This window comes from Merops nubicus, unplaced genomic scaffold (genome assembly GCF_000691845.1).
Source record: "Merops nubicus isolate BGI_N331 unplaced genomic scaffold, ASM69184v1 scaffold7404, whole genome shotgun sequence".
Taxonomy (NCBI): domain Eukaryota; kingdom Metazoa; phylum Chordata; class Aves; order Coraciiformes; family Meropidae; genus Merops; species Merops nubicus.
This window is the reverse complement of record NW_008603558.1, coordinates 116794-138034: the sequence shown is the minus strand read 5'-3', so window position 1 is coordinate 138034 and position 21241 is coordinate 116794. Positions and strand designations below refer to the sequence as shown.

The window sequence follows — 21241 nt, the reverse complement described above, 5'->3', positions numbered from 1 at the left end:
CTTCTGTGCTGACATGCTCAGTGAAGCCCCTGCTGCTGCTGATGTGCCAGGCTTGATTTCATCTCAAGTGGATAGAGATCTAACGTGAAGAATCAAGACACCCTCTGAAGTCTGCAAAGAGTGAATCTTCGTATTGTGGATATTTTATTAGACATGAAGATGACTCTGTTTGTGGGAGAAGGAACAAGTGAAAGTAGCTCTAGATAAAATACTCAGTTTATAGGCTCTCCTCTAGCCTGGGATAAGAAAAGCTATGTTGGCAATTTCTCCTGGGAAGTGTTTTTTATTCTGTCTCTTCCCCATCAGGTGCCCTACCAGAAGCAACTGGTTTCCTCCTTAGGTGGTAGGTACTGGCAGTTAGGGGAAAAAAACCAGAGCAAATATTTCTCTGAACTGAAACAGTGCTTTTTCAGGCTTTTTTTCCTCCCACTTGTGCATCAAGAATGGAAGAAATGAATGCTAACAGCCCATTCCAAGCCAGGCTTTAACCTTTTGTTCCTTAAAGATGGTTGTAATATTTTCATGGTGGGAAAGGGAAGAGAGATTTTCTCTGTCCCATACCTACAGCCTGACACATCTCTGGTAGACCAACCAGAGCCTGTTGAAAGACAGTTTTTATTCCCAATGCCCCTTTTTTTACAGACTTCTACAATTCCCAAGCAATTACCTTCACTTTTTCCCCAGATGCAATTTTGGAGATTATCAGGGCGTATTTAAATTTTCAAAGTATCCTGCAGACATTGAAAACCAGGAAGAGGAGCCATAAAGAGATTTATGAAGTCAGAAGTGTGGCAGGAGTTGCATGAGGTACAACCATGGGAAGAGAGGAGACGTTTTAAATCAGGAGGTTTTTTTTTAAACCTGCTTTTTTCATTTCTGGCTTTGCTCCAGCAGCCTGCTTTGGTTAATGAAATCCATCCCCCTGCATACAGTATTAGTTTTCTTTGTTCTTTCTGCTTGTAGGTTGACTTGCATCTCTCCTGGAATGCTGTTAAGTCACATCCACAGATCTTGACCCCACAAGCTTTAACAGAGACACAGGCAATGGTTCCCTAGGTTGTTTTAAAGCATATTATTTGCCCTAGACTCCAGCCTTCCTTTCAGCTGAAACTTCTCTGTACAGTGTATATGTCCTTGGTTTATTTTCTTCCTTTATTTTATTTTTTTTCTTTGGTATCTGTAGTTTTGTACAATATTTGTCAGATACTGGCTTGGTGGTAGAATCTAGCAGTGATGTTAGTTTTTGTGTTTGTAAATAAAGAGGTCTGATTTATTTCCTAAAGTCAATGGGTACCTTTTGGCTTTTCCATCCAAACTCTGGGTCATGGGCTGCAGCTGGTGAGGTGTTGTTTGGGTTTCTTTAGTGTGGTGTTTGGTTGATGATCTCTTTTCAGGAGAGAGGAGTTAACTCCAGTCCAATAAAACCCCTGTGTGAAGCCTGGACACTCCAAGAGGGACGTGAGGAAGGGGAGCTGGTGAAGTGTTGGGGGCACCCCCAGGGAGACTGGATGTGGAAGATACATATATTAGATCTTCAGGAGTCTTCATTTTAATAAATCAGAGAGTGTTAGGAAGAGAAATACAGATAGTCATTAGCAGAGCTGTTGAGGAACATGACAATCCAAATCCTTTCTGCAGTGTCAGTCAGTTGCTGGTAAGCAGACACTGATTGTTGAATCATCACAGTTCAGTTACTCCATCAGAAACGATTTGTTTTCCTGAAGAACCTTTTTCATAGTGTGTTGTTCCTTTGGGACACCAGCCCTGAGGGGATTACACTGGGATCTCTCCTCTCCCAGCACTTTGCTGCAGTGGCAGCACACGAGTGGTGCCTGTTCTACAGGTGCAGGGGTTGAACGTGGAGGTTTTGGTTGGGATCTGGTTTTGGAGTTGGTGGCTGCCTGTGACACAGAGCACAGAGTCAGGCTGTGAGTGGTGCTGGGGGGCCAGTGCTGAGTCCCATCTGAGTGACAGCTGATGTCAGGAGCCTGAGGGGATGATTTTGTGCTGAGTCCTCATCTGGAAGGACTCACTTTGGCTTCAGACCTAGGGGAGTTCTTCTTTGGAAGGTCTGGGGCCATGTCCTGAGGTGAGCAGCTGGGCTGTGACATCAGCACTGCTCCCATGGGAACGTGGGGTTGTGGAGACCTGGTGGCTGAGCCCTGTGTAGAGATTGGTGAAACACCCTTCAAATGGCCTTGGGTTTCAGTGCCACCAGACTCTAGAGCTTGCACCTGTGACCTTGGCAATTTGGGGAGTACTTTTGGGGTACATGTATGAAGACAGAACTGCAGGTGCTGCATGAGGAGTCGTGGAACAGAGCTGCTTTGAAATACTGTGTGGAATCTTACAGAGAAGGGAAGACTTAACATTTTTAAACTGTCAAATAGGTCTCATTTGCTGGAATATTGTGGATTAAAACATTCTACTGCCTTGCTACAAGAACTGGAATTCACAGCTCACATTCTGACAGGGTAATGTCTTGCATCTTCTTTAGAAGTGTTGCACTTCAAGCCTGTCTCGTTGGAGGATCCTTCCTAACAGAAGGATTAGGTCTTGAAGATGATGCTGGTAGGATTTCAGAAATACTAAGTTTGAAGAGTTACAAGGAAGGATTTTGTGGGTTTTTTTGACTCCTGCATTTGCGTGGCTTTGGAAAGCGGCGTGTCTGACTGAGAACCCCACCATGAAGACCACTGCTAACCCCACCATGAAGATCTTGAGGAACAGCCACATCCTCGGGCTATTTCTTTGTGCTTCCTGCCTCCCCCTGGCGCTTTCCCACACAGCATTCACCATCCCCCCAGAGCTGAAGTCGGCTGTGGTGAAGGTGCCCATCAACGCCACCTCCTGCAGCGTCACCTGCGGGGTGGGCGTCAGGCTGGAGGAGATCTGTGAGCTCAGCTCCACGGGGGAGAGGAGCAACTGCACCATGCACAGGTCCCACTGCCTGGCCAGCTGGACCTGTGGCTTGCTCCACTTCACCATCCCTGCAGGTGAACCCTTCCAGCTCAGCTGCCTGGCCTCGGACACGCTCAGCTTTGGGAGTGGAGCCTATAGCTACACGTGGAAGCTTGCCCCAGGCCTCATCACCACGAATGATCTGCTCTTCAAACCCTTCCAAAACCCCAGTGCTGTTCTCAGGTTCTCCCCTGCTGGGGAGGCCAATGCAGGCACCTACAGGTGTGATGTGCGCCTGTCCAGGACAGCCAAAGTCGTCGAGAGGATCTACTTTGGGATCAGAGTCATCCAGAAAGACTTAGCAGACCTGGACTTTGAAAGGTCCTTGACTTGGGAACAGAAGTTAGCAGCCAAAGAGCAGGAGGGGAAGACAGAAAATCCCACTCGTGGAGAAGTGCACCAGCAGCAGCACTTTCGGCAAGGGGGACTGGCTCAGGGCAGCTTGTTGGGAATTGGATGTGCAGGGATGGCAATTGTCCTGATAAGCATGGCTCTCTGCTCCTGGAAGATTTTGAGGAGGAAAGCTGCAGAGTTATGAACTGAGATTTAAGAGTTTCTTGTCTCTGGTAGTACTGATGCAGTATTTCATGGCAATGTTTCTGGGTTGGTTTTTTTTTCCCTGATTGACACAGTTTGTTACCAAGGATTTTCTTAAGCTTCAGAGTCTGAGGAGTTAGTACAGGACTGCAGAACCAAGAGCTGGAGTCTTAATGGAGAAGTGGAGATGGTAGCTCCAGATGGAGCAAGGCAGTTTGCCTCCACCTGGTGTGAAGGGATGGTCTGGAATGGTCCAGGCAGGAGATAGAGGACACAGAGCTCCCTGCTCACTACCCTGCTGTGCTCCTCAGTTGGGCCTTTATTTTGCCTCTACGTGTTTGGGGTATTTTACTCAGCTAATAACTTGTGATCCTTATTCCTGTCTTCCTTCCTTGACTTTCTCCTGCCTTGCTGAGACACTCTGTGGTGATGGGAGCTGAGCCAGGTGGCTGTTTGGTAGCTGGTGTTTCTCCAGCAAGAGGTACAAGGATGTGAGGACCCTTTGGAGGTGGGCTCACAAACAGGGTTTCCTGACTGGCTAGTGTCCTTTCCATCATCTCCAAGGGGTCCAGGCTCAGTAGCTGTGGGGATTAGGGGTAGGCCACCACTGCCTGCTCTCTCTGGAGAGATTCATCTCCTCCCACCAGAGCCTGGAAAACTGTCAAATATCTTGAAGCAACAGCTTGGAGCTCGCCCTGCTCCCTTTGTAGTGTAGAACACTGAATCAGGGAGCATTGGGCAGCACAAGCAGATCCTCAGTTTGAGTGCTGCTGCTTAGGAACATCACTGGGTGTTTTTAACAGTGACTCAGAGCTGAGCTCATTCCTCAGGTCTTTAAAGGGGGAGGGAGGGAAGATTTCAGTGTCCTTGTGAATCTCTCAGTTTTCCTGGTGATTAAGAAGTATAAACGTGCAGCAGCTCTGTGGGGAGTGTTGTCCCCCCTGGGAGCAGAATCCACAGTGGGACCTATTAAGTGATTCTCTTTCTGCTTTGTCTCTTTATTTTACAGTAAACAACTATATTTACTAAGTCTGTTTCCTTTTTTTTTTTTTCCACTGTAAACTAAAGTTCCCAATTCTGGGGAGAATAATGATGTGACTCCAGTGTGAAAGACTGAAGCATACTGTTCTTTTTACTGGAACAACAACAAAAAAGCTTTAATATATAAGAGTTGGATATGCAGGTAAATATCTTATTTGCAGAGAATCTTATAAAAAAAACCCCAACAAACTAGACTGAAATGTAGTGAGGCAAATTTTCATGCACAGTGAGGTAGGTAATGAGTGTCCCTGAGGCCTGGGGCAGCTCTCTGGGAGGGGACAGCTGTGACAGACAGTGAAGGACTCTGTGTCTTTGTTCTATCTGGCCACAGGCTCTGCAGTACCTCCCCAAACTGAGGGAAGGGATCATGTAGGTAGGGCTCATCATGACTTGCTCTTTCTGCTGCAGAGATGGGACATGCCATGATGCCTTTGTACCTCCAGTGTGCTTGTGAGATCACAAAAAGTTACCATGAGCTCCATGGTTTGCGTTGGTTCCCTGTTAATCTGCCCTGATGATACCTGGATTGGGTTCTCTGGCTTCTTTTGTCTTAAAACTTGTTTCTATAACCCACTGTGAGCCTCTTCCAAGCAGAGTGAAAACTTTGGCTCAGCTTTTTGCCTGTATTTGACACTCTGCATACAATGAACCCTCGATTTTTGCCCTGTGAAACTCTTGTCACCCCCAGGAAATTCTCTTCCCATGTTCCAGCCTCCTCAGGAGCCTCCTGATCCCTCCTGTCTGTAGGTGTCTATGTGGCAGGTGCCTGTAACACCCCAGCATGTGCAAAGAGCAGCCACCCTTTGGATGAAATAGAAGCAAACCTCCACAGAGCTGATGAAAACTGGGGTCCTCTCGTTCCACACGCCTCATTTCCAGAGCTCTTTGTGCCTGGTGAAGGTGCAGAAGTGGGTGATTGAACTTTGCAAATGAGAGAGGCTCATCACAGGAGAGAGGGAGCTGCTGCCCTGTCCCTGCTGTGGGAGGTGGCACCTCCTCTGCTGGGTTTGGGGCAGGCTGTGGGATCCCCTCTGTGCTGAAGAACCCTCTGAATAGCAGGAGCAGACTGTGTGCTTGCTTTGGGAGCTAATGGTTAAAATCAACAAAGAGAAGCTGTCCCATCTGGAAGAGCCTCTTCCTCTTTGTGATGTAAATTCAGAGGCTTGTACCCTGTGGGCAGCTGGGGGTCAGGGAAGCACAAAGATTACATGAAAGGTCCAGGACAATCCATCTTCTCACTGCTTAGCTGAGGAGGTCAGAGCAGGAGCCCAAAGGGTCCTTCATCTTTTTACTGGGTCCTCCCTCTTTGTTTTTCTGAGGGGAGCCAGATGCCTGGAGCAGGACAGATTAATATCATTTTTAATGCTTATATCAAGAGGGAGAGCTGTGATGGACAGTGTGGCTCCAGCTATCAGAAGGGATGAGGCTGGGCCTCTTGCTGCCAGAGCTGCTGTTTGAAATGGCACTTTCCTTGTATGATTTTTGAGGTTTTCAGCAATCTGGAGGATGTTGGCTGGTGTTTACATCAGCAGGTCTGCTGGGGATGGAGGGGAAGGAAGGGAGAGCAGTCAGCTGAGGAAAGAAAGGTCACAAAAAGGGGATGGGAGAGGTACAAGGAGGTCAGTGAAAGCAGCTGAAGCAAGGACCCTTCCTAAGGGCATATTCTCCCCATCTCTACATTTCTTTCTGTCTCTTCCTGGAACGTGGATGTTTTTTTAGTCATGCTCCTTGTTCTTTCCAACATAACTGGCTGAAATGCAGAAAAAAGAGTGTCACACTCTGCTCTGAATTGGTATTATGGTGCCTAAACTACTTCTTCCCACAGCTGACCAGCTTGTCCCCCTCACTTGGAGGAGACAGTGGCAGACCCTGCCTGCAGACCCTGCCAGTTCCCAGCTGGAGAGGTTTTCTGTGCTACAAACTTCTGCTGCCTGCTGATGGCCCTAAGTGTTAGGAAGCAATTAGTATGGTAGGTACTAAAGCCAGACAGATTGTGTGAGGGAGGAAGTCAATTTGCTAATGGCATTAGCACTTGGAAAGAAGGAGGTAATAACAGACTGGTGAGGCACAGGCAGCTGTTTAAGTGGCTGTTAGCTACTGAGGCTTATCTAAATTGAATAACTAGATTACCTTAACTGCTGGAACTTGAATGGCAGCAGAGAGGAACACAGCCCCCATATGCTGCTTCTGCAGTGAGGTGGGGCTGTCTGGCCCTTCCATCCTCTCTGAGAGTCTTTGAGTTGTTCCTGTGGTTGCCTGCAGTTCAGTGATCTGCTGGGACAGGTTGAGCTCTGGGGCTGTTGTGTTCTTGTTCCTCCCTTTCCACTGCTGCTGCTTCTCACGTGCTGCTTTTCCTCTCCCTTTGGCTTGTTTATTCTGTGTATCATTTACTGCAGGCATCCCCTAAACCTCACACAGGGTAAAGGAAATAACCAGAAATGTGGTCATTTTCTTTCCTGACCTTTGGGTTTGTAAAACATCTCTCCTGGTGAAGAATTTCCAAGAATTTTCAAACCCAGCAGTGACTCTGGTCCTGTGGAAGCAGCAGCTGGTGAGTGCCCCGGCTCCTGTGGAGCCTGACTGCAGGACAGGATTGGGTTTGCCAAAAAAAAGTAGAGTTTTTTAGGAGGTAAAGGGTAAAAGACTTTGTTTTATGGCTAAGAAATGCATGTGAATGAATAACCACTGGCTGGGTGATGCACCTCCCAGCCCAAGGACAGCATTGATCTTGGAACTACTTTCCCAATGAACATATTCCAAGTCCGTGGAATGATCCTTCTGAAAACAAGGGAAATTCAGCTTTTCTCTCCCCTTTCCTTTTGCTGGCTTCCTCCCAGCACAGACACATTTGTCTCCTTGATTTATATCATGTGCAGCAGCATTTAATGATGGCTTTTGAGAAAGCAGGAGTGCCCTTGTGAGGGATGAACCAGGGAGGGATTCATCTCAGCCTTGGCCGCTCCCTGCTGGTTTCTTTAATGATGCTGCCCTCACCTTTACAAAGGCCCTTTGCAGCATAAATCCCAGAGCTAATTACAGCCCCAGTGACGAGCAGCCTCGCCTGCAGCTCTGCAGAGCGTGGGGCAGAGGGGCAGGAGCCTGCCCTGGGTCTGAGCACAGCTGAGCCCGGGCTCTTTGTTGGCTCTGCTTTGCCTTTGGCACCCAGGGACCAGGGCTGGGCAGTGTTAGATGGTTAGTGGTCTCCTCACACTGTGGGTGGCTGTAGGTTCTGAGAAGAGGAGGGACTGTTTCCCTCCCTCCATCCATCCCTCCATCCCTAGGGTTCAGAGGGGGTCTCGAGAGCATGTCTTGCTGCAGCCAGTGTGCCCCGTGCCCAAGCATGGTGTTTATTTAGGGGCTACCTGAAAGGAAATTCATCCAGCATGGGCTGAGGGGAAGGGTTTGGGTGAGGCTCCCCATGAACTCATTCTGCTGAAACCAGCTTCTCCTCTCAACCCAGCTTCTCATCTCTCCTCTCTCCAGCACGGCTGCACCTGGCTTCAGCTTGACCCCAGTGGAGACCCTCAGGCCTGTTCCACTTAGAGCTGCTCTAGCTGATCTCTTGACATCCTTCCCAAAGGTAAAAGGAAGCCAATAGATTATTTTTAAAGCCAGAAGGAATGGCTGTGATGAATTAATCTGACATAGCCTAGACAAGATGATTTCATGCAGCACATCCTGCAACGGAGGAAATGATTTTCTATAATGGGAGGGAGGCTTTGCAAACCTGCTAGCTGGTGGATGATCTAGGGGATATCTTTCTTGGAAGGCTTCCAGTCTTGGTTTAAAGGCTGTGATTGATGATGAAGCTTTTTGGCAAGCCATTCCAACGAGCAGTTGCCCTTCCTGCTAATAAGGTGCATGATTTCATTGACTTTGAGTCTTCTAGCATTACTTCCTAGCCATTGGAATACCAACTGGAGAGAGCACATGATATGAACATCTCTATCCAGACCTTCAACACTTGCAATTCTTTGCCCAAAGACAGTTGCTCCTCTTCTTATTATTTACCACTGTCATGGGATAGAATTTGAGTTTACTGTTTCTTCATTGACTTGACTTTTGCAGAGGTCAACTCTGTGGGGATGGGGCCTCCCTGGGCTCTCTGTATTAAGACATACAATCAGCTGGCAGCAAAAAATATAGTCCCAGGCCAAGGAGACTCTTGGGCAAGAGGTTTAGTTGCATTTAAAGCTGGACAGAAGCACTCCAGACTCCAGGAGTTGTCTAAAGTCTCCAAAGATCTTTATTTACGAACTGCGTGCTACTGTAGCCAATAAATAACCATCATTACAGTAAGTACAGGATGCTTACAACGTTTTGCCATTTGGTTTTCTTAAAAAAATAGCATACAACAAAGTCACTGAGAAGAAAAATGCCCCGTTTGCATGTAGTGAAGCTGGATTAAAATATTCACAGCAGAGGGTGTCTGTGGATAGGGGACGACTTGGCATGTTTAGAGCAGATGGGATTTAGACCCCCCTGGTGTTAGCTGGGTGTGAAGCCTGTGTTATCCAGCTGGTTCCTCAGGCAGAGGAGTGAGTGTCTCCCCTTCCCACATCATCTGTCCTGCAAACGTGAGCTGCTCCTGCTCTGAGTGCTGATTTTAGCCCAGATAACCAAAAACCAGAAGCGCGATTTTCAGTCTGCAACTTCAGTAAGTGTCGGGTAGAAGATTATTCATGTTAACTGTGAATAAATCAGAACTGTGAAGCTCCTCTCATTTGGGAGTCTCAAAACGTTTCACCCTTGTTGCATACTCCTTCCAGCACCCTTGTCGGGCTGGTTTTGACTACTGACAAGTGAGATAGACCCTGTGAATTGAGGTGACTTTCCTTAACAAGCCACTAGAGTGCTGAGAACAAACCCCACAGCACTTAACTCATCCCCTGAAGTTAATCTCTAAAGCAAATACTCAAAGCAATTAAAGGCAGGGGATTCTTAATGAGACAGGAAATTGATTTGCAACTTAATGCAGTCGTGTGAAGCCAGTAAATTCTGTTCAAGGTATTGAAATCATTCCTCTCTTGGCTCTGAGCACCTTTTCTTTTAACCCCTGTGCTGCGTTTTAGGGAGCTCTCACTGCCTTTAGGTTGGCTTCTTCCACAGCTTTTTTCTCCTGTCAGTGGCTCTGACTAGGCTTTGTGTGTAGGTTTTTTATAGCCTGGTTAAAGTTTAACCAGGTACAAACGCTGCATTTGCAGGTGCAAATCCTCTGTGGGTCCCCTAACCCCTGATATATAAAAGAGCAAAGGCACTGCCTAAGACAAGGTGATGTTTGGCTTCATGTGGCTTGTGTCTGTGTACCAAAATGGAGCTGTCTCCTCCTGGAGTGGGGTTTAGCCTGGGACTGTCTGGGCCTGGGCTTTGACATTCCTCATCTACCTGTGTTGCAAGTGAAGAATCTTTTCTGCCCCTCTGCCTCCCCAGTGTGCCTGTTCTTCACCCAAGGTGCTTCCCTCTGCTTCCCTGTAGTGTTTCATAACGTGCCACTACCTTTGGAGTATTAAATTCCCCCAAAATTTAAAAAAAATCTGTAGAGGAGAAACTGCCTGTTTACCATGTGTGATTTTTCAGAGTTTCTTTAAGCTAATATTCAGGAAACATGGATGTCAGCTTAGCCATGGCTGAGCTGGGAAAGGAGAAGGCAGGAGAGGGAGCACAGGTACCAGGACAGCTTTGCCACCAAGGCAGATAATTGCTCAGAGCTGAGATGGAATCAGTGCCAGAGCTGGGCTTGGAGTGGTTGTAAGGCCATTGTGGTTCTCACTAGGTCATCCCTCTTTGCTTCCATTTGAAACCTAGCAAAAGCTCAGCAGTTTTTTGGTTTAAAATGCTTACTGGTGAAACTGTGTGTACTGGTGATTTGCCATCCCAAAAAAGAGGTGTGACTGGAATTCCCTTTGAAGACATTTAACTTGGAAGGGAATCTAATTGTTATTTGAAGGCTTTAGAAAATGCTATCCCATCAGTTTTACCAATTAGAAAACATTCAGCCCCTTTGCAATGCAGTGCAAACTGGAACATTGGAAATCCAGCTCGTGTAGTTCTTCACATCCAATCTAAAACGTGCCTGTCATCTGCTTTAACAAACGTGTGGAAGATGTTTTACCCTTCCCAAGAAGTGCTGCAAGTGGCTGCTGTTTGAAAGCCACTACAGCACTGAGGTGCTGTGGAGCATCTTGCTCTCCAGCATTATTGAGGTTCAATAAAACAGGCAGAGCCATTGGTGTTGCCAGACACATTTGGAAGCATCTTTTGAGACCAAATCTCTGCAGAAGATGTTGTGGTGAGACTTAGACTGAGGCTGAACCTCAGCCCATGGGTGTCATGGGAGTACCTGGCTTCACTTTGCTTCAACTCTCACAAGTTCATCCAGCATGTGGCCCATCAGAGGACGTTCTTCAGCCCTGGAGGTGCTTGGTGGAGCTCTTGAAGGGGCTTGGCCATGTCCATGGGCCTGCAGGTGTAGCAGGCGTTTTGGCTGCCCTGGCTGGGACTGGTGATGCATGAGGGGGCCTCACACAGGGTCTGAAATGAGTATGAACCTCAGTGACTGCAGCTGGGCTGTGCCCCAAAGCAGCTCCTGCTCAGCCAGGAGTGCAGCAGTCAGGATCAATTTCTACTCTGGGCCTCCTTGCAGAGCACTGGCTACTCGACAGGACCAGACCTCGTGTGCCTCCAGCATCTGCATCTCCCTTCAGTGAAGGCTCTTTGGACACAAACCTTGCTGCTTTTGTCTGCTCCTCTCCTGAATCAGGTCCACGCTTCTGCAGGGTTGTGGTGGGCATCATCCAGCAGTGCTCTGAACCTCTGTAGGTCCAGGTAGTTTATGCCTCCTAAATATCATCACTGTGGCTACTTCTAATTCTGCATGTTGATCGTTGCCCAAGCCCTCATTTCCTTTGCTTCTGAGCTGACATTGAATTCTTAACTTTCCATTCATCCCATCTTTTGTGGGAGAACTGTTGAAGGCCCAGCAAGATGAAAGTGGTAACAAAAATGCTGAATCAACAACATAAAAGATTCCAAAGCCAAACAAAGCTTCCAAACATCAATAAAAACATTTTAAAATCTTCAAGAACATAAATAATACAAAAATATAATTTCTATTTAGCTGTTGTCCTTCTGAAGTGTTTCAGCCTGCTCGAGGGACTGAGGGGGTGATGGATGGAGAGCTGCAGAAGGACTTGGAGGAGCCCTGTGGACTTTCCTTCTTGCTTCTAGGTCAGATGCTAAATAAATTGGGATGGGATATATAGATATATAGAATAGCTGTAATCCCAGGAGGGCAGGAATTTGTGTCATGTCTCAAATGCTCACCAAGGCCCAGGACAGAGTAGTTTTAAAACGATGAGCAAGGGCAAGGAATTGGCATCTAGTGTAGAAACTGTGTGTCAGTCCCTTGCCATCCCATGGTCCTGCAAACGTAGCCCTTTGCCAGGTTATTCTGGGCCTGAGGTTGCTCAGGCCAGCAGTGTTGTCTGCTGGGAAGGTCCAGGCAGGTCAAGGTCCCTAAGAGCACACTCAGGGTCTAACCAGCAAGCAGCATAAATGAGCTTTTTGTGAACTTTGGTCAATCACTTTCTCGTGAGACAAAGAGATTTTAATTTGCAACCTCTCTTCCCAGCCCTTTTCATTAGTGGTGCCTCTCAGCATCCCTGTCATCTCTGGGGCTCAGCCCTCCCACCTTGGACCTGAGAACCAGGCTGACTTACTGGTTGGATCTGTCTTGCAGTGCCAGGTTGAGACTGGAGACTTGGCTGGTCAGGATTGAATCTGAGTCCAGGTTTTTCCTTGTTGCCCCAGTGGTGGCTTCCTCGAGTCTCCAGTTCTTGGTTAAATTAGGCAATATTCCCTTTTTTTCCTCCTTTAAGACCTTCTCTGTATTGAAATGGGATATGTTGACAACTCTATCCCTGGGCAGAATGGCCTCTTTGAATTTGAGGGTGCTAGAAAAGTATCTCCTTGTTATTTACCCCTTCTCCTTGTCATTTACCCCTTCTCCTTGTCATTTACCCCTTCTCCTCCCCAAACAGAAAGGAAAGAAATGAAACAGCATAACAAAACCACCCCAAAAGAACGTGGGATATGGATAACCTTGAATGCTCCTCCTCACAACATAAATGTTCATACAAACAATGGGCTGGAGTTGCAAGTTAACACCAGTGGCATAAAAAAGCTTCTCACAATCTCAACTCTGTGGTCACCCTTCTTCAGGGTGGGGCAAAGATCAGTCTCTCTTGTGGCTTTATATCCTAGGGCTGGTTGCTGCAGAATTTGGCTCATATGAGAGGGGGAAACAAATAACCTTGTCCCATAATTTGTTAGAGATGGCCGTGACTGGGATTGGTGTGGGACATGCTGAGCACTGTGAAGTCCTCAGTCCCTGTCCTCCCCTTACCCCCAAAAATTCACTGTACATACTTTAAAAAAAAAAAGAAAAAGAAAAAGGTCAAATGTAGCAGTCTGGTTATTTTAGGACATGGCTTCATAAGGCAGAAAACCTACTGGGGGTGGGGGGCAGTTCGCTGTCAGAATTCATGTTGAATTCTTCTTTGTTTTACTGGTTTCCTTAAAAAAGTTTTAATCAAAGACCCATGTCTTGTATGAAAGTTTATATTCTTCCAAACCACCACCAAAAAAAGCTGTTTCTTTCTTCCTCCCTTAAAAACAACCTTGTCAAATCCTTCCTCGGGGGTGCTGCTGTGGTCCAAAGTGGAAGTTGCAGCAGCCAAGTGTTAAGCAGTTCTTCAGTGGCTTGGGAGGACGTGTGTCCAGGAGTCCTCTGCTGCTCTGGCCACCGTCAGAGCTCCAGGTAGCTGATCAGGGCCACCATGGCTAGAGAGTTAGTCGTGATGATGACAGCATGTGGCACTGGCCTCGTCACAGAGTCTTCCACCATCATGCTTGTCCCTGAAAGAAAGGGAATAGGGAAGGAGCAGCTGTTTTGTGGTGCAGATCCAGCTGGATGTCTTGAGGAAAGAGTTGGGAGTGTTGGTTAAGTGTCAGTTCCTGGGTTCTGTATGCTCGTGTTGTCATTGTCACTGGTGAACCTCCCAGGAACGATGGAATTTGAAACAAGAATTTGGAGGTGGGCCCTGAGTACCCCCTCCACCAAGGGAACCTTCTGGGGTTGGGGTTGTGGCCCCACAAACAGAGTCAGGGTTTCACTCTTAGGGAGTAGAAGTTGGGACCTCAAGGGCTTTAGCTGCAAATAGTAAAGCTGGGTTCAGACTGGACTGAAAGGGGAGAGTCTCCCCCAGGCTGGGGAGGTCAGGGGAGCCAAAGAGCAGTTCCAGAGTCAGCCTAAACCACTGGGGTCCTGCAGCTGGACTCCCCTCTCCGAGCTGGTTCTCCAGTGGTCTGTGGAGCTCCCTGGAGATGAGGGTCTGTGTGGGGAGGGTGGGTACCTACCGCTGTTCCTCAGGATGTGAACTTCTGCTGGGACTCCATCTCCCCCAGGGCCCGTCACCCTGATCTGCACGAAGGCGTGGGTGAAGTCCTCAGGGACAGGGATGTCAATCCTGCTCTTGCTGGCCAGGTACAGCGTGGGAGCAGAGTGGGAATCCTGCCGGTACAGCATCTGTTGGCAGAGGCAATTTCAGTTGATGCTCGGTGGGATTTCCACGGGGTCACCTCTAAAGCCACCTACATCCTGCCTGTACCTTGTACCCCGTAACTGCAGACTCGTCTGCCTTTGCCACCACTGGGTCCCACTTGATGCTGACTGTAGACCCAGAAAAAGTCCAGGAGATGTTGCCAGGTGGCCTCTTTGGTGCTAAGAGATACAAAACAAGACAGGGGTTTAGTAAGTCAGGGACTGATGGGGAGGTTGTGCTGGTTACAACCATCTGCTGAGACTCTACGACTAGTCAACCAGGCTGGTGGCACCCCTGTGGTTGGTTTAAAGGGAGGTATCAGGGGGAATGGGGCAAAGCTGGAAGTGGGCAGATTCAGGCTGGATGTGAGGAAGAAGTTCTTCCCCATGAGAGTGGTGAGCCCCTGGAATGGGTTGCCCAGGGAGGTGGTTGAGGCCCCATCCCTGGGGGTCTTTAAGGCCAGGCTGGAGGAGGCTCTGGGCAGCCTGATCTAGTGGGAGGTGTCCCTGCTCATGGCAGAGGGGTTGGAACTGGGGGATCCTTGGGGTCCCTTCCAACCCTGACAGATTCTGATCTGTTTTAGCAGAGGACTTGAGAGCCCTAATGGCTCAATGGTTGGACTTGATGATCTTGGAGGTCCCTTCCAACCTAAAGGATTCTATCCCAGCAAACATTACTTTGAGCTCCTTGGGTAAGTGATACACAGCACGAGGGGGATGTGAGGAAGTTCAAGGAATTGTTTTATGGACTACTTAAAATGGTGCCAGAGCACCAAGATAGAAAGTCTGGTCGGGTAGGTGGTTTTTGGGGATCCTCTGGAGGAAGCAGCAGCTCCAGGGAGGTGGTCAGGGCTCACTCACGTGGCTTGGTTGTTGTGACGTTGGTGGAGGGACTGGGGGGGCCTGTTCCAGCCCGGTTGTAAGCTCGGACTGACACGTGGTATTTCGTGTTGGGGTGTAGGCCTGTTACATGAGCTGAGGTGACCAGTCCTGCTGTCCTCACTCTGTCAGCTGCCTCCTCTTTGTCACCGTCCTTCCAGTACCGGATCTGAAGGGAAAAGGGTACAGTGGGTTAAGGATAGCAGCAACTGCAAATCCCAGGCTCAGTCCATCCCCAGCCAGCTCTGGACACTCTTTGGTGTTTGTTTCTATGTATTTTGCTTAGTGTGTGCTCAGGAACAAGGTTGCAGCATGTGTGGAGAGTCAATCAGAAAAGAAAAAGATTGTTTCTCTCTTAGTGATCTGCCATGTGAGCAGCAGTACTGGCCTCAGAGCCTTGTGCTGTCCAGTAATTATCCTCCACCTTTGGGAACAGCATTTTGTGTTCCTTCACCTCACTTAGCCTGGAGGAGTTGTCTTTGCTGGGCTCTCCCATCTCAGTTTCAGTGTCATTCCCACAGCAGGCTCGTACCTCGTAGCCCAGAAGCACTCCAGTCATGTCTCCCTGCTCAACGGGCTCCCAGGACACATCCATTTCTGAGGACAGAACAGCCTTGGCCAGAACTCTGAAAGGAGCCACTTTGGGTTCTGAAAAAAAGACAAGAAAAGGAAATAAACTCCTTTTGCTAGCCCTGGGCAGCCTCGTGGCTGTACTGAGATGAAGGGCTCTCCTGCAGCCCCAATTTGAGCCAGACAGCTGGTGCTATCTGTACAGAGCAGAGCAAGGAGAAGGGATTTGGGGACTTAGCAAGGGGCACAGCTGAGTGCTGTGAGTATCTGAACCTCTGGGTGTGGGGGAACATCTCTCTGTGGATGTGCAGCAGGAGATAAGTGTCCTCCTGAAATCACTGCCAGCTCTTCTTTGGGTAAGGGAAACCTCTGCTATCGTTGAGCTCCTTGGCTGGACAAAATCCAGAGCCTCTGGAATCCCTCTTTACCTTCTTCTGCAGAGTAGATGATGGCCGTGAGGCTCTCTGGTCCCTCCCCTTTCCTGTTGTAGGCTTTGATCTTCACCTCGAAGGGGGTGTAGGGCCCGATGCTCTCATTGCGGTACACGTAGTGCAGCGACTCAGCACCTGGCACCTTGGCCACCAGCCACCCCAGGGTGCCCCTCTGGCGGAAGGACACGATGTAGCCGAAGCCATCCCCGTTCTGGTAGTCCCTCAGGGTGGGCTGGGAGCAGGGTGGGAAGAGAGGAGGAGGTTGGGTCCCTTCCACGGGCAGGACTCGGGGCTGAGCGCGGCGTCCGGCTCGGCCACGTGCCACGGTTAGAATGGCACCACCCCAAAGGGTGGCACGATGCCACGTGCTCCTCCCCTCAGCCCCCTCCCAGCCTGCCACGGCTGGTGCCGTGCTGCTGACTTACTGTCCAGTTGATGATCAGCTCGTTGGGAGCCCCTCCACCTCCGCTCAGCCCAGATGGTGCCACAGTAGGTGCTGTCGGGTAAAAGCGGAGAGCACAGGTTGGGTTAAGGACACAACAGTGATGAAGATGAGCGTGGACACCATGTGGTCTGGGAATAGCCAGGCTTTGAGAGCTCCTGTGAAAGGGCTGGGCTCTGTGTTTTCAGGCATGAATGTTTCAGATGTTTGTGAAAATCAGTCTAGAATATTGGCTAGTGCCCAACGAGCTCATCTGCAGGCGCCGTGTTTGAGGGGACAAGAGTCAAGCTCAAAACCAGGGACGTGGAGAAGAGCTTTTATTATAAAGGGGGTAATACACATTTGGTATGTTGAGATTTCCTGCTGTTCTTACATCCTTTCTGCCTGCTCCTTTGAGCAGCAGAAGGTAGAAGGAACATTCACAGCCATTTGCTGGGATATTCACCTTGTCTTTGCAGAGCTCTGATGGAACAGGGCTCCTTCCCCTTCCCGAGCATTACTGCCCAGAAGGTGCAGGATTTATAACAGTTTAATATATTGCACCTACAGCTGGTGAAGCTAACTGCCAGCTCTGGCACTGCTTTGGTTTTGCTGGGTAAATGGGCAGAAAGGCAGAAAATGTTGGGATGGCATCACGCCTAGGAGCACTCAAGGGGGTGATGAATTTTTAGGGCCCGAGGCGTGCTAGGAGCCAGCTGTCCCCTCCAGCACATAGGGACGGGTCCCTCTCACCCCCTTTCTGCCTCTGAGCCTATCTCCACCTACCTGCTTCTTTGGTCCTGATTTTGCTGGAGGGTAAACTCGGCTCCCCAATTCCAAGAATGTTACTCGCTAGGACCCGAAACTCATAATCCATCCAAGGAATGAGGTTCACCACCTGGGCTGTCTCTGCGTTGCCTTCAATATTGACAGGATCTATATAATCCAGTAACAGGAGAGGAGAACAAATAGAGCGAGGGGCAGGCACATGAGTTCAAGAACTCCTGGAGGTGCTGGTGCCCCGCTGCCAGCCCGGGCCGTGGCACCACCCCTGGCAGCACAGTCTGTGGCACCACCAGTGCCCTCGAGACACTTACTGGTGCGCATTTGCTTCCATTTGCTGGAGAGGAGGGTCCGTGCCTCCACCGTGTACCTGGCGATGGGGCTGTGGTTGTCAAAGCCACGGCTCCAGCTCAGCTGGACGGTGGTGTCACCGATGTCGCTCACCACCACCCCCCCAGGGGGGCCCGGAGGTCCTGGGGTGATGGGAGGCAGAGGGAACGTGTTACTGAGGTGAAAGGTTTGGAGGTTTATTGCTCTTTATATCGTGCAAGTCATAAATTAAAATCGGGCCTTTCTGATCTGGAAGCTCAGCAAGCCTCCCCTCCAGTTCTGGCCTCTGTTAACAGTCACAAACCTGACCCAGCCTGTTCAAGTATTAGATGGTGAGGTGGTCTCAAGGGAAGAGTGAGCTGATTTAGAAATATCTAAAGAGTGGGGGTCAAGAGGATGGGGCTACTCTTTTTTCACTGTTGCCCAGTGACAGGACAAGGGGCAACGGGCACCAACTGGAACCCAGGAGGTGCCACCTGAGCAGGAGGAGAAACTTCTTTGGTGGGAGGGTGCAGAGCCTGGAGCAGCTGCCCAGAGAGGCTGTGGAGTCTCCTGCTCTGGAGAGACCCCCAACCTGCCTGGCTGTGACCCTGGGCACCCTGCTGTGGGTGAGCTACTGGAGCAGGCATGGGATGAGATGATCTCCAGAGGTCCCTTCCACCCCCACCACGTTGGGAGTCTGTGATTCTGTGCAAGAACCATGCTGCTGCTTTGGGCTTGTAGGGAGCTGGGGACCTTACAGCAGAGACCTTACCTCTGACAGTCAGTGTGGCTGACTCTGAAGCACTGTCCACAACAGTCTGGGCTGTGCACGTGTACCTCCCCGAGTGCTTCAGCTGGCTGTTGAAGATGCTGAGGTCTCCAATGGCTTCCTTCTGCGTGGGGAAGGGGAAAGACAGTGAGGAGAGCATTTGAGCAATGCCCGACCCCAATCCAGCATTCAACATCCAAACAAAGAGGCTGTTTTTGGTTTTCTGTCCTTTTTGATGGCACTCACCATGCTGGCTCGCCGGTAGTGCCCCTCAGACTTGTCCAAGTCAATGGGGAAGTCATCTAGTGACCAGGTGAAGGTTAGGTCCATAGTTGGATCGTGGGATGCGTGACATTGCAGAGTAAGGTTTTCACCTACATTGATGTCAGCACTAGATGGTGCCAATGTGATCTTGGTGGCATCTGCAGAGAAGGAGCAGGGAGGGCTGTTAGCTACAAACATCCATCTACCAGATATCTATGAATGCTGCAGAGCATCCAAGCCAACTACCGCTTTCCAACTTGTCATCCCTCCCTGACAGCTGCAGTTTTGTGGGAGGAAGATGAGGGATTGTGGTGTTTACAAAATAGAAATGTTTTTCTCAAGGGCCAGTCGTTGCTTGGTATGATTTGGTGGGTCAGGCAGAAGGTTTGCTGCTCCACAGGCTGAAGTGTCTCCGATTCCCTGAATACTACAATGATTTTTTGGGACTATTAGGAGACAAGAAATATCCTATCATGGCATTCTTAGGCGTTTCTTGCTCAGTTGACCCCAAATCAAGGCAAACACCTCTACCTCGGACAGAGAGGATTCCAGTGCTGTTGGCTTTGCCCATGAAATTCTCAGCAAAGCAGGTGTACTTCCCCTCATCGGACTTGCTGATGTTCTGGAGGATCAAGGTGCCATCTGTGGTAATGGTCACCCTGGAAAGGAGGAAGAACCACACAAGAGGAAGGTTAAAATACCTGTTCGCTCTCTACACCTCACAATTTCCAACACTTGCTGATTTTAGAGAAATTGGTGATAAAAGACAGGCCAGCAAAACACTATGTAGGAGTTTTCTAAAGAAGAAACTAGAGGAGTAACAAAGTGCTTGAGTTGAGGGATGGAGCAGCACACTTGGCTCATCAAGTCCAGTCTTCTGGCAAGAAAAGAAAAGGTGATTTTAGCTATGGTTTCTGTGGAGAAGCTGAGTCTGTGCTGCTACCTGCTGCTGTTGATCAGAAGTTCAGTCCCTTTGGTCCAGAGCACGGTGGCTTTTGGTGCTGCTCGTGGCTGGCAGGGGATGATGACCTTCCCACTTCGGGCTGCGGGTATCAGGCGCTTCACTGGGTTTAGTCTAAAATCTGGTGCTAAGGCTAGGGGGGAAAAGGAGAGGGTTAAGGAAGGGTGAGAGAAGCCTGCTGTGTGAGCTCTTTAACTGCCACGTGTCTAGGCATTGATTTGTCGTTGGATGACTTGGTAAGAGAAGCATGGCAGTATCTGGTGAGCAGGATGAAGGAGTGATTCCTCTGCTGCTGGGTGGTTTCTAACGCCTGCCGAGGCAGGAGTTATGTGACACGTGTCAGACACAGCAATGGGACATGACCCTAACAAGTGCAAGGTCTTTGAGAGACACAAGAACAGCTGCTTTTGAAAATGTAGTGGATATTCTTTTCAATATCCTGACCAAAATCACCAATGCAGATATCCAGTTTGCCTAAAACTCCTCCTGGAGTTGCAGAGCTAGAGTTGGGGTTTTATCTCTTGCCCTCATGCACTGCAGTGTGTTAATGTTGAACAGTTGATGCTTAAGGCTTTTAATTTATCTCTGGCATCTACTGACCACGAGGAGATAAACTTTCAGACTAATATGGGACAGGTTTGGCATCAATCCAGCTCCAATCACCATCCATCAAAGCAGGCTGAATGGATACTGAATTCTTTTCTTTAGCCTCTTTCCTCCAAAAAAGAGGAAGGCTGGGTGGTGGAAGGGAGCTTGTAGAGCTGCTGCTGTCTGTCAGCTAAACAGATGTCCTTGTTCTCTTTCAGCATTACTGAATTTACACAAAATTTAAATTTTAAAAGGTTGTAGAGTGTCTTGTTGAACCAGCAACTGTATTTCAATGGTGAACGAAGCAGGTTTTGTCTGCTCTTATCTTACTCTGAGATCGCAAGCACAGGATATTAAGAAGAGATCTAAAATTCTTCAGTGTCCCATTGAAACCCAGAGCACTGGGAAACGAGGAATTACCTTGCACTGTTAATTCAGCACTTGCATATACTGTGCCATGCTTGTTCTCAGCCACACACTGATACATGCCAGAGTCCTCCAGGACTAGCTTGGAAAATCTCAGCTCTCCACCGCTCACTTCGATGCGGTTCTGTGCAAACAAGAGGATGAACCCATTAGATGAGAAAAACAACAATGGAACTCAAGCCTTCTGCGTTCAGGGTTGAGTTTCATTACAGACTCTTATGCCAGTGTGAAGCCAGCCTGGTTTTCCATGGGAGAAAACTCAGGACCTCTTTTTTTCCATCTCTCCGGTCACTACCCCACATCACTGTGCTCTGTTTGCTGAGACTTGGGAGCGCGTGAGCAGCAACGTGCAGGTCATACAGAGACAGGTACAAGGTGCTGTTTATCCGCCTTGGTAACTGGCTGTGAGTTCCTGTAGTTGCATGAAGCAATGGCTGGGATGGCAGTGACAGGAGAAGGAACTTGCCGGGGCTCAGGACCGGGGCGTTGCTCTGCAGCCTCATGGGGGGCACATGGATGCGGGGTGACGGAAGGGGGTGGAGATGCGTTTGCTTTTTGGGGGTGGGATCTAAATTCGGAGGAGCAGGTTGGGTGCTGGAAGATCTGGTGTGCAGGGGCTGAGCTGCTCTGGGTACCTGGGAGGTGAGGGGCTGCCCGTCCCGCAGCCACCGCACCACGGGTCTGGGTTTGCCGGCGG

General features: G+C 49.2%; 2 protein-coding genes across 2 annotated transcripts in view; one reads left to right on the top strand and one right to left on the bottom strand.

The window, feature by feature from the left end:
• The first annotated feature begins 2686 nt into the window (after positions 1-2686).
• Positions 2687-3499, top strand: TMEM81 (transmembrane protein 81). The gene has a single exon (XM_008938712.1). It carries the CDS (start codon positions 2687-2689, stop codon positions 3497-3499), a length of 813 nt encoding a protein of 270 aa, XP_008936960.1.
• A 9846-nt stretch (positions 3500-13345) lies between these two features.
• The window catches only part of CNTN2 (contactin 2 (axonal)), a 15403-nt gene continuing 7507 nt past the window's right edge, over positions 13346-21241 (bottom strand). Inside the window, 15 exon segments of the mRNA XM_008938708.1 lie at positions 13346-13455; positions 13957-14125; positions 14208-14320; positions 15002-15188; positions 15552-15667; positions 16018-16252; positions 16446-16516; positions 17228-17377; positions 17539-17697; positions 18309-18429; positions 18552-18727; positions 19101-19228; positions 19513-19663; positions 20539-20668; positions 21180-21241. The exon segment at positions 21180-21241 is cut by the window's right edge and continues 28 nt beyond it. Of these exon segments, the coding sequence (XP_008936956.1) occupies positions 13346-13455; positions 13957-14125; positions 14208-14320; positions 15002-15188; positions 15552-15667; positions 16018-16252; positions 16446-16516; positions 17228-17377; positions 17539-17697; positions 18309-18429; positions 18552-18727; positions 19101-19228; positions 19513-19663; positions 20539-20668; positions 21180-21241 (2078 nt within the window).

What these genes read in the sequence shown, in the direction of transcription:
- TMEM81 (XM_008938712.1), top strand. Translation starts at nt 2,687, where the DNA reads ATGAAGACCACTGCTAACCCCACCATGAAGATCTTGAGGAACAGCCAC.